The sequence below is a fragment of the Rhizophagus irregularis genome, chromosome 5 (genome assembly GCF_026210795.1).
Source record: "Rhizophagus irregularis chromosome 5, complete sequence".
Lineage (NCBI taxonomy): Eukaryota > Fungi > Glomeromycota > Glomeromycetes > Glomerales > Glomeraceae > Rhizophagus > Rhizophagus irregularis.
This window is the reverse complement of record NC_089433.1, coordinates 1,842,980-1,855,057: the sequence shown is the minus strand read 5'-3', so window position 1 is coordinate 1,855,057 and position 12,078 is coordinate 1,842,980. Positions and strand designations below refer to the sequence as shown.

Sequence of the window (12,078 nt, the reverse complement as noted above, 5' to 3'; positions counted from 1 at the left end):
TCACAGTTGTATTACCCTTAACAAAGTAAGTGATAGACATTTTTCAACTTATATAGTGTTTTTTGCGAAATGCTATTGGCTCAAAGTGCAACAAGAGTAAAAAAGGAATTTTATTTGCGAATGGCACTAATGAGAGAATTGAGAAATTCATCGGTTGTACAGACCCCCCCTGTTGTATGACTCATTTATTTGTGACACAAATGCGGTGATATTAATCAATTAATGCTCCGGATCAGATCGGAATTAAGTACTACATCAAGTGCTTACGACCTGAACAGCTCTACTGCGGATGAAGCTATATAAGATCATGCGTTCAATAGATAAGTATAGACATATCAATCAACAAAAGGCAATTTTTTATTACGTTTTAATATTTAGGTGGAATTTCGATATAAGTTTGAGGCATATAGTTATTTTTTAATTTCTTACATTCTCTAATGTTCCCTAGGAATTTCCCCCCTTCACGTTTAATTAAAATGTTAGCGGTGCAATTATGATAATCTTTAGGTCTGTATTCTTTATCTAACTTAAACTCATCAAGCAACCACTCTTCAAGCTTATTTAACGAAGAAATTATATTTTGTTTTTCTTCATGATCAATAAGAGCAATGGTTAATTTGCCATCATTAATATTAGTTACCCTACATCCAATATTAACTTGTTTTTTATACTTTTTCCCGTCTTTTAATTCATAATCTTTTAATATCCATAACTCATCATTTACTCTAATAACTTCAGCATCACATGCGTCCCGAAGATATTTATCTGCGCTTTCATCTAAACATTAAATGTATGACTGTATCAGAATCGTATATTAATTATACCAAAAAATGTCCCATTAGTTGCGGAACAACGACACTTTCAGTAGAGCGTATCGTCGCACTACAACTCTTTTAGTCTAGATTGAACTGTAAGACGCTCAAATAAATACCTGGAGCTTTTCCTTTATCATCCAGATGCATAGTATCAAACGTTTCTGCTACTATAAAATTAGGTTATTTGATAGGTTTCTACAAATAAAAACACGTTATTATAAAAATTACTTACAACTTCCTATATTTGGTTCATCACCGAACTCTTTGACTTTCCATCCGAATGCGTCTCTCAAGTACACCCAAAATATCATATTTGTATGTTTTTTGGGTTACCGATGTTGCATTCAAGTAAGAAATGGCATGGAATATAATGTATGCACGTGGTTTATCACGGATAAGTTCTTTAAGGGTTGGCTTTTTTAATGCGATCCATGTATGAATATCGTTAGCATAGAGACGTTCCATGGCGTCTGTCGTCTGTTTGTACCAGAGTTCGATAAGTAAGTATATCTCAGTTATTAGGAAATCTCGCACGCCCCTCAAGTCATCATCTTTATGGACTAATTCCTTTAACTCTGCATTGGCCTTAATTTCACATAGATTCCAATTAAGATTTTTTATTGCATCTCCGTACTCTGCTAATGTCATTTGCATCGTTGGTACTATACAAAAGTGCCATCCTTTTTGACAACACGTAGGAAATCGAAGTCTAGTCTTGTGGGTGAAAATAATAGCTAATCCTTGAGGTAGGAGAGTATCCTTGGGAAGAAAGTAGCAGTCAATTTGATCACTAATAGGATTTTTATGAGGGGGTTCGCCCAAAGGTGTAAAACATGAAACTCCTATTGGGTTAATATCATCGTGTATGTAGTGTCTTACGAAATTTCCATCCACAAGTTCGTAGTCTACATGTCTAATCTCTTCAGTTGTAGCTCCAAGTCGGTGAATGGGGCAAGGAGTCTTTGTTAGAAGCTTACCTTTCCTTGGTGGTCTTGAAGTTGCAGATTCCATGGTAAGTAATTAACCAGAAAATTAATATATATGTTGCTGATATTTTCAATTTTCGTCTCCAAATTTGACCTTTTTTATATTTTGCTGAAAGTAGGAAAGTGATTAATAAGCGGCAGAATTTTAGTATGGGAGAATTAAATCCCTTTTAACAACATGATTTTTTTTTTTATAAATCAAGCATAATCGACAAAATTTCATGAATTACACGTGATATTTATCAAGTAAACGTTTCACATAGAGACCTTCTGACTCGTGGAGATCACGAAGTTCATAACAGGTCCCTTTTTGGGACCACATATGGTTTTGTCCCTGCCGATCACTGCTCTCCACACCATGCTTGACAAGGCAGAATAACGTGACTGACATTTTCGGGTTTTATACGGTTTTTCGTGAAATGTTATTGGTGCAAACTAGCGTGAGAAATCAATCTGTTATACAAATATGTTATCAGTTATGTGATCGTTTATTTTGTGACAGGAGTACATTAGGGATGTTATTCGAGTTCGAAGTAAAAACTACTTGAATCGAGTTTTATGGTCAATAGTATTTAAAATTCAATGAAATCAATTTTTGAGCATAAAGTATAATAGCATAACAATTCATATATGCATTAATTTTACAAATGAAATAAAAATAATTATTTTGCGTATTATATTATTAAATCAGGGTTAAACTAATTGCTTGAGTAAGCAAACTTTACTAATACATTTATAAGCATAGTTTCAAACATGATTCAAAAATTGGTTTATGTAAATCAATTTAAAGCCAGATTCAAATTAGTTTAATCAGGTTTAGAACCTGAACTAAATGCTTAAGCAATCTAACATCCCTAGAATACATGCATGTTGGCAAACAAACATCTTAAATTGTGAACATACACATGGTAACAGAAATGGCCTATTCCTGGTATATCAATATTTTATTTAATATAAAATTTTGCTACAGTATGAATATCAATACATAATTTTTCATCTGAAGGGTTGTGATCTGCCTGATTCACTTTAATAACTATGGCAATATCAATCCTATATAATTCACCCAAAACAAATGAGTTTAACATTTCATCGCTTTCAAGTAAATCATTTATAAAGACTAATGTTCCAATTCTTGACTCCAACAAGCTCAGAGAAACATTTGTGAACTCTGTCCTTTAATCCAACTAATGTTACCATATCGCAACTAATATTTCAGCTAATATTTTTCTTATTATACCTATAACAAAGTTTGTAACAAATTTTCCTCTAATTCATAGAACTCACCATGATAGGATCCCGAAAAATACATATAAAAGTCAGCAAAATTTTGCTTTAAAATAAGCAAATGTTTTTACTAAAATCAATACGCAAAGTTGACTTCTGACTTTATAATTTATATTAGAATAAGCAAATTTTTTTTATGACATTTGTATATTAAAAAAATAAAATCATGGCTTTTTTTTTAATTTAATTAGTTGTATTTAGCAGTATAATTGATTTTCAATTGCTAGCATAATGCCAAATTGCATAAATTAATTTGTACTAACATATTTATTTATACTACTATATTTAATTATTTGATAATTTGAAAACAGATATCATTTTATTGAATGTGATGCCAATAAGGATCTATGGCCTATAATTAAAAGTAGAATGCAAGATGATGTGATTCCTATAATTCAAAAATGGAGTAACATACCAGAAAACACACCTAAAGCCATAAGTGAGAAATTAAACCAGATACTAGGATTACAACATGATAACAAAAAATTTATTGATTTTAGCTCATTGGCCTTGGAAGCTAAAATTAACACCAATATTTCCAAAATTTCAAAACAAACATTTGGATTCTCAGAATCAAAAAACATTTTATTCTTGGCTTCACTTTTGGACTCCTTTATTATTCACTTTAAAGAACTAATTTGGATACCAAGATGTAATGCTACTATTGCATGGGAAAAGACTAGAAATATTGGAAGAAAAGAAAAATTAAATGAATCCGAAAATATGGATCGTTACTTCAAATCCTCTCACCAAACGGTTAAACACTTAAAACAGGATAAACAAACTTTAAAGAAGAACAATTATTCAGATTTACAGGAAGATCAAATTGCAGTACTTGATAATATTTCAATTGAGTTGGATTCAGTGCAGTCTGAAAATTTATTAAATGAAAATCACATTATATCAAAGTGTTATAGAGTGGGAAAAAAAGCTCAAGATCAGATGAGTTTACTAATCAGTAATAACTGGTGGTATAGCTGGGCATATAAGAAAACAAAAAATATTATTAACAATGTTATAATAGATCTAATAACAACATAATTAATTTTACTCTGAACTTAAATTCATTAATTTTGAAAAAAAAAAAAAAAAAAAAACCTCAAATCTTGTAGTTCAAATTAATTGGTATAGTATCAACTATCATTTTTCTTTTATTATTTATATTTTGATGATTGCATCCTGCTAGGTGGATATAGTTCATGATAATTTGTTTGTATGGTATATAAACTTAATATCAATAAAGCATATATAAATCATTAAAAAAAAAAAAAAAAAATAATTATTTGATAATTCAAGTATTAACACTAAAACAAAAAGATTGTTCATTATTTTTTAATAAATTATAACAAAAACTTAGAATATTGATAACATTTTAAAGTTAAAGAAAAGTCAATATAATTTATAAAATCATTTCTAAAAGAAAATCCTATTTCTAAAGAAAAAAATATTAATACTACTTTCACATATAAAACAAAAAAAATTCCACCCTATTCTCAACTTACTAAAAATTTCAGTTTAGTTTTAATCTAAAAACTATTTCTAATAGAAAAAACAATAGAAATGTTAATAATACTTCTAAAATAAACAAAATAAAGCTAAAAAATTCTTTACTTACAGTGAGCATTGGAGTTCCAGTCTGAATTCCAAGTTCCTAAAAAAAAAGTAAAAGGAATATTAGTATAGTAATATTTCCAAAAAAATTGACTATACTTTTCTCTTAACTCATATTTTTCTAAGATATTGGTATCTAAAATAATAAATTTTAGATTTAAGAAGTTGCTTTTAAAGAAAAATAATAAAAAGGAATATTAATAACATTCTAAACCAAATATTTTTTTTAAATAAAATGGCCTGTTGTTAAAAAAATATAACAGTAAAGGTCAAAAAAAAATTTTTATTGAATAAAATGGTTTATTACAGACCAAAAAAAATTATTTTATTTTTTTCTTTCAATAAAATGGTCTGTTAAAAGTCAAAAAATTGAAAAAAAATTATCTATTATCAATCAGATTAGCCGTCAATTATGTATTTTCAAAAATTTATGTATTATACTATGTGTAATGCTGCTTATTAGGGAATTCCAAGGCATTATGCTACTAATTAGTAGAAAATTGCTGGAATTCCAAGGCATTATGCTACTAATTAGTAGAAAATTGCTGGAATTCTAAGGCATTATGCTGCTAATTAGTAGAAAATCGCCAGAATTCCAAGGTGTTATGCTGCTAATTAGTAGAAAATTGCTGAAATTCCAAGGCATTATGCTGCTAATTAGTAGAAGACCGCTGGAATTATATATATATATATATTTTATTAAAAAATACCGTTGATTATGCAAATTAAAATATATGACATATATAAAAATGATTATTATTATGCAAACTATATATATAACCTTTTAAAAAATCTCAAAATCTATGCAAATAAAATTTTCCATATTAAATTAATTAATTAATTTGGATCGTATATGACTTTTGGAAATTTTACTAATATAGTTAAGCAAACTTATATGTGACCTTTATATATATTTTGTGGATCCTACCATGATATAAAGATATCTCAAATTATAAATACAGTCGGACCTCTATGTACCAATACTGTTGTTTTAGGAAAAATATATCAGTATATCAAATTATCGTTACATAACCATCATCAGTGAATCATAATGCGGGCCAAAATCCAATTCTTACCAGCATTATGTAAACTCTGGATAGCTAATATATTAAAATGTCATGTGATTTGGATGGAACCTTTATGTTTAGTAACTCTGGCCAAATTCATAGTGTTGACTCAAATTAATACCAGTGTAACCTAAAGTATCAGTACATCTTCTTTACTAAAAATGGCTATTTTTTTGAAATACTTTTATAATATTCTTATTATACTTTTGCAATACTGACATTATTTTGTAATGGTTGAAATTGTTTTTATATATTTTGCAATTAATTACAAAGATTATATCACAAAGGCTAATAAAAGTATTACAAACCATAATTTCAAAACAATTTAAATATTATGTTGCAATGGTGTTTGTAATTGATTTATTATTAATAATATAATTATAAATTGAAATTATTATGAAATTGTATTGCAATATTTATAATATTAATATAAAATTGTATTGCAATGGTTTATATATCTTAATATGAAATTGTATTGCAATGGTTTATATATCTTAATATATATGAAATTGTATTGCAATGATTATATTTTATATGAAATTATATTGAAATGGTAATTGCATTAAACTTTACTACTGAAGACTCCTCTTTTTGTCACTATAAACAGATGGAGAAGCAGCAATAGCTCTCCCCCTATAGGTACTAAAGACCTCTACCTGTTTACAGAGGAGGGGCTTTTCGTAAAGTTATTAGATATATATATATGTGTGTATATAAGCATATATATATATATCATTAAAAAATTATAAAAAAAAAAATTGGATTTCGGGAGAAAAGGCCTATTTATATAAAATAAAAATCACGTGATCGCGTGATACCACGTGATTCATATTAATAATAACTGCGGTAGTTAAGCTTTTTTTTAACTTTTTCCTGCACTTCGTCCTTTCTGATTTTCCTATTTCCTTTTCTCTCGTTCTTTCCCTCTCCCTTTCCTTCGTTCTCTCTTTCCCCTTCCTTCGTTCTCTTTCCCTTCCTTTCCCTTTTTCCCATACATTCTATTAAACAAACTGATCTTTTTTCTAGATAGTTCTACCGGTCTTCCTGGACGCGACATTTTGTAAGTAATTAATTTTTTTGTTTCATTTTTTTATTTTAAAAAATGATTTTTTAAAAATTCGTTTTTTCTTTTTCTAGATAGTCGGATTGCATTGAAATTAGGTAGAAAAGGGGGAGGTCAGGAGAGTGTATTCTTTCGTATTTTCATTGATGAAACGTTTATTAAAGTTTCGAGTTTTCTTTTTTTTTTAGACGGTTTTCTGGATTTCTTTGGACGGGCGAGTTTCTTCGGCTTTTTGGTTCGGGATTTCAGTAAGACAATTTTTTTTATTAATTTTTCTATTTTTAACAAACCTTATTAAAGTTCGTTTCTTTTCTTTTTTGGGTCAGACGTTAGTAAGACGTTTTTTTGAAAAAATATTTTTATTTTAACGAAACGGCTACTAACGTTTCATTTTTTCTTTTGTAAACGGTCAGTCTTAGACGCATGGAATTTCAGTGAGGGGAATTTTTGGCTTTTGTAAATAATCTTTTTCAACGAAACTTCTAACATTTCGGTTTTCTTCTTTTGTAGGCTCCAGACCTCAGACGCACGCGTAGAAAACTCGGTAAGGGGGAGGGAGTTTTGTTAATTCTTTTAACGAAACGTTCACTAACATTTCGTCTATTCTCTTTTGTAGATTTCGGGAAATTTAACGCGTGGGTATGGGCAATGGAATTTGAATTAATGAGAATATCAGAACGCTGGTGGGACCATTCCAGATCTTCGGGTCTTTAGCGCGTAGTAGTATTTTCTGATACAAAAAAGAAATATAGAACTTTAAAAGTTCGGCTAGGTCTTCAGACGTGTGGGACGCGTGAGTTTTGGTATTTATTTTTTTTCTTTGATTTATTTATTTTAACGGACTGTAACTAATAGTTCATTTTTTTCTTTTTTTTAGGTTGCTAGCTCTTCGGGTTTCTTTGGATAACTTTGGACGTGTAAGGTTCGTTCAGATTTCACTTTTTTTCTTTAATTTATGTATTTCAACGAAAAGTTCTAACAATTCGTTTTTTTTTTCTTTTTTTTTTTTAGACAGCTAGTATTTTCCGACTTTCTGAGTTTTTGATTTCAATGACATCTTCTTCGGCTTTGATTTCGGATTTTTGGATATGCTGGATATAGGTAGATGTGCTTTTGTCAATTTTTTTTATTTAACGAAACGAAATGTTTACTAACGTTTCTTTTATTCTTTTTTTTTTATTTTGTAGGAATCCGACTCGAACTTTGAAGAAGTCGAATGCCCTGGTAATTTTTCATTTCGAAAACTTAGTAAATAAATTTTTATGTAAAAATTATTTATTGTTTTATTTTCTATTTTGTAGGTGTCCCGTTCTGATTTCAGAAATAGGGATTACTTTTTAAACTTTTTTTTCCTATTATGTGGATTAAAGTATAGACTTTTTTCCTATTACGTTTGTGAACAAGATAATAGTGTTATAAAAAAATATATTTGCGTTTAAAGGAGGGGAAAGGAGAAATGAAGGATAATAATATTTTTAAAAAGAATGGAGAGGCAAGTTTTCATTTCGAAAACATTACCTTTTTTTATAATAAGAAGTCATTTTATTAACTTTTTTTTATTTTTTTGTAGGAAACCACTGAAGCACTTTTAAACACTTCTTTTAAAAGCTTTTTTTTAAAACAGTTTTTTTCTTTTATAGAACATTTGTAGAGCGGGTAAGCACTTTTTTAACGAAAATTCCAAATTTCCTTTTTTAAAGACAATGTTATTAACTTGTTATTTATTTTTTTTATAGGTCTTCAGCTTTTGATTAATCGTAGGTATATCTCAGAAGAATTTGGAACATAGGAACTTTAACATTTTCTTTTATCCGGCGTCAAATTTTAGATTCATTGTTGATTCTGAGTGAGTATCTGAAAGATTTAGAAAATAGCCCAAGAAATTTTTTTACCAATATTTTTCTTTTTTTGTAGGGACTTCGGCTCTGGATTCCCAAATAAAATTTCAAAACGCTATTAGAAACAGTTTAGCTTTTAGGAATCCTGCTTTCAGGATGAGTGGATGGTAAGTTTTGAAATTTTAACTTCGAAATCTTACTTTTTTAATTAAAGAAACAGTATACTGACCATTTCTTTAACTATTTTGTAGGTTTCGTATTTTAAAGTGGTGGATGCAGTCACGTGAAAGGTGTATGGTGACCTAAATGGTCTAACTGCAGAACGTGTACCGGGAAAAATACGATCAGTAGATACTATTACGAATTAACCATCAGATCAGAATAAATTTTACTATAGTGTTATAAGTGTTATAGTATTTGTATTAACATTTGTAAAACAATTAAAAATCAATTGAAAATATATTATTACATTTGTATTATAGATTCACTATAAATTCATTATAAATAAATTATAAAGCTATTTTAAAACTATTACAAAAACTATTACGAAAACAAGTATAAATAATTGCAGAACTATTTCACATTATTTCGCAATAAAATTATAAGCCTAGATAACATGCTTTTAATGGTTGACGAAATGCATATGAAATGCATTAAAACCATATAAAAATAATATTATAGCTATATCAAAAGCATTTCGAAAAAATAGCTATTTTTAGCAAAGTACACCTTTACATGACTTTCATTTTGGCCTTTATGTACAAATCTGGTTGTGCTGTTCCATTTTCTTTCATCATTGGGAATCAGCTCAAGGCATTATGAAAAAATTGAATTCGTCAGTATCTAAAATAGACCATATGGTAAATGTTGAAAAATAATTTCCAAGAAATTTTGTAAGAGATATTGGTATAAGTCCTCGTGTAAGTCGCAGACAGGAAATTGAAGAAGGATCACAATCCCAATAATCAATAGCTTTAAAATCAGCAGCGAAGGAATCTGGTAAAAGTAGTAGAGATGGCTCAGAAAGAAATTTATCAAGACAAGTAGTCCGGAGAGCTAATAGTAGTGCTTTAAAAGTATTTAGAGGGCTAAATTCTGGTAAGATATAAGGACAAGTCCACAAGTGGTCTAAAGTCTCAGAAGAAGAGTTACATTGAGGACAAAGCCAACTCGGATTATAAAGATGAGGCTTTCGTTTCTGGAGAGTTGTAAGCGTTGGAAGCATATCTAATAATAATTTGATACGGAAGCTACAAAACTCGGAACGGCCATTCCGATGGGAGACAAATTGCTTATTGTTATTAAGGCAAAATTTGGTGCATGCCCAATCGATACCAGAAGTTGAAGAATAGGAATTAAATCTTGGTAATATAGCAAAAGTTAAAAGACTTTTCACGTCAAAAATATCTCTAATAAATTTCTGGATATTCATATCCACAGGTAAAGAATTAAAATGTAAAATGCAAGAAGCCAACAATTCCGAAAACGGATGAGAAGAGAGATGTGAGTCAATATGAGCGGCTTTGGCTAATGCATCCACATGATTATTCAAAGGATCGTTAGCGTGAGCAGGAACTTTAATCAAGGAAACATCCAGATTCTTTTGTGACATAATAGTTCGTATGGAGGACCACAAAAGGTGGTTGAATTCTTTAAGCAATCTGGGAATAAAAGGAACATCCACATACAAAGACCATAAAGAAAGTAGTTGGGCACAATCAGTGGCGACAGTAATCTTTGAATTCCAAGGGAGGGAGTCCAATCCATGTAATAAAGCAAAAGCTTCTGAACGTAAAGCAGAAGGAAAAATGGAAGAAATACTATTATAATGAGATTCCAAAATAAATCCATCAGGGTCTATAGCAGTCTATGCATAAGCCATCGAAGATACCGGATGACTAGAAGGAGGAAGGAAGGAACCATCAATATAGAGCGTAGACACTGAAGAAGGAAGTCAGATATCAGAAATCCTAGGCACTTAATTATTCATAGGAGGTAATCGAACTGGAGCAAAAAGATGAAATAATAAAAGAGATTTGGCAAAGCCTAACGAGGCAGAAAGTGAAACCGAGCAAGTATCCACATGTATATAAGTATGAGGTTTCGTAGGATAACGGATCAAACTAGATAACGGAATATAAGAAAAGCATCCTTCAGAAGGACATCATTTAATCAAAGTCTTAGAGGTAGAGGATCGCGGAATAGCAGAGGCACAACCTTGGCATGCAGTAAAATCAGAAAGCAAATCATCAATGTGAAATAAGAGCTTCATTACGTGGAGCAGAATAGGTAGTAATCACACGGCCAACAAGGAAGGAGTTAGTATTACGATTAAAAGAAATAGCCCATTGAGGGTTAAACCAATAATTTCGACTAATGTCTATAAAAGAAATAGAAACTACAGTATGAGAAATAGGAATTTTAAATTGTGATAAAACAAATAAATAAGGAGAATTAGGAATAACAATAAGATTAAATAAATAATTAAACCAAGCAGGCACAGGTCCTTTGTTCGATACTCGTTTAAGGAAACGTAAATCTTTCCATGAGAGAATCTTATTTGGTGATTATTTTACAAGTGTTTTGTAAGTTTAGTGGCCACTACTTTTCGCACCCTCTATTGAAGGCTATGGAGGTAGGTCGTTCATTGCATCATCCTCACTAAGCCATGATGTAACCATTCCTGCCACCTTTTTAACAGGGACAATTCAACATCACAACCGAAACGCAAGGACATATTCCAGGGACCCAAAGGCCTTCGAATCTGCTAAACACCACCCTACTCGTCCTTTAATCCACTGCATGATACTGTAATGGCTACTATTATAAACCCCTCACCACTACTACTGTCACGGAGGACTTTCGTCAAATAACCTTCAAACATCTGGACCCCTTCCATACTACCATATTAGGTACCAGGTCTCACTCAAAGGCCACTACAGCCCGCGATTACCCACCACCGATAGTACAGTTGTAATCCCCAAGTGGTATACTTTGTAGCGACCACCTGGACAGTAAGCTTGTAGGTGTTACCCAGGATCATCCCTTATGGTGGGTATCAACCACCAGGAATCACCAACCAGGGCCCATCAGAGAAGGGAATCGAACCCAATCACCAAGCTATCTGTTCTGTGCACGAACACTGTGGTTGGTCTAAGACCTAACAGAAGGTCAAACTACCACTAAGACATTGCACCCTCAGCTTTACCATCTAGGACGACCATCTAGCCATTACTGACCCCAAGTGGTATCGTAGAGTGACCACCCGGACAGGAAGTCCCCTCCAAGGTATAGTAGTGACCTCGAAAGACGGGGCCCCAGGCACATGCCAAGTGGCTCTTCAGAGAACGTTAGAAGGACACCATGACCCTTAGTTGAAATGTGCGGCCTAACTGTACACACTAATTCACCATG

General features: G+C 30.9%; 3 protein-coding genes across 3 annotated transcripts; 1 reads left to right on the top strand and 2 right to left on the bottom strand.

The window, feature by feature from the left end:
* Window positions 1-367: 367 nt before the first annotated feature.
* OCT59_024930 (uncharacterized protein) lies at window positions 368-962 on the bottom strand (the record flags this gene model as incomplete). Its single annotated transcript, XM_066135038.1, has 2 exons — window positions 368-777; window positions 932-962. The coding sequence occupies 2 exons, from the start codon at window positions 960-962 to the stop codon at window positions 368-370; spliced, it is 441 nt and encodes a 146-aa protein (XP_065991753.1).
* Window positions 963-1,067: 105 nt separating this feature from the next.
* OCT59_024929 (uncharacterized protein) lies at window positions 1,068-1,826 on the bottom strand (the record flags this gene model as incomplete). Its single annotated transcript, XM_066135032.1, has 1 exon — window positions 1,068-1,826. One exon carries the CDS (start codon window positions 1,824-1,826, stop codon window positions 1,068-1,070), a length of 759 nt encoding a protein of 252 aa, XP_065991752.1.
* Window positions 1,827-8,183: 6,357 nt separating this feature from the next.
* Window positions 8,184-8,970, top strand: OCT59_024928 (uncharacterized protein; the record flags this gene model as incomplete). The annotated part of the gene is made up of 6 exons (XM_066135025.1): window positions 8,184-8,195; window positions 8,467-8,482; window positions 8,563-8,583; window positions 8,655-8,672; window positions 8,741-8,831; window positions 8,916-8,970. 6 exons carry the CDS (start codon window positions 8,184-8,186, stop codon window positions 8,968-8,970), a joined length of 213 nt encoding a protein of 70 aa, XP_065991751.1.
* Window positions 8,971-12,078: the final 3,108 nt, after the last annotated feature.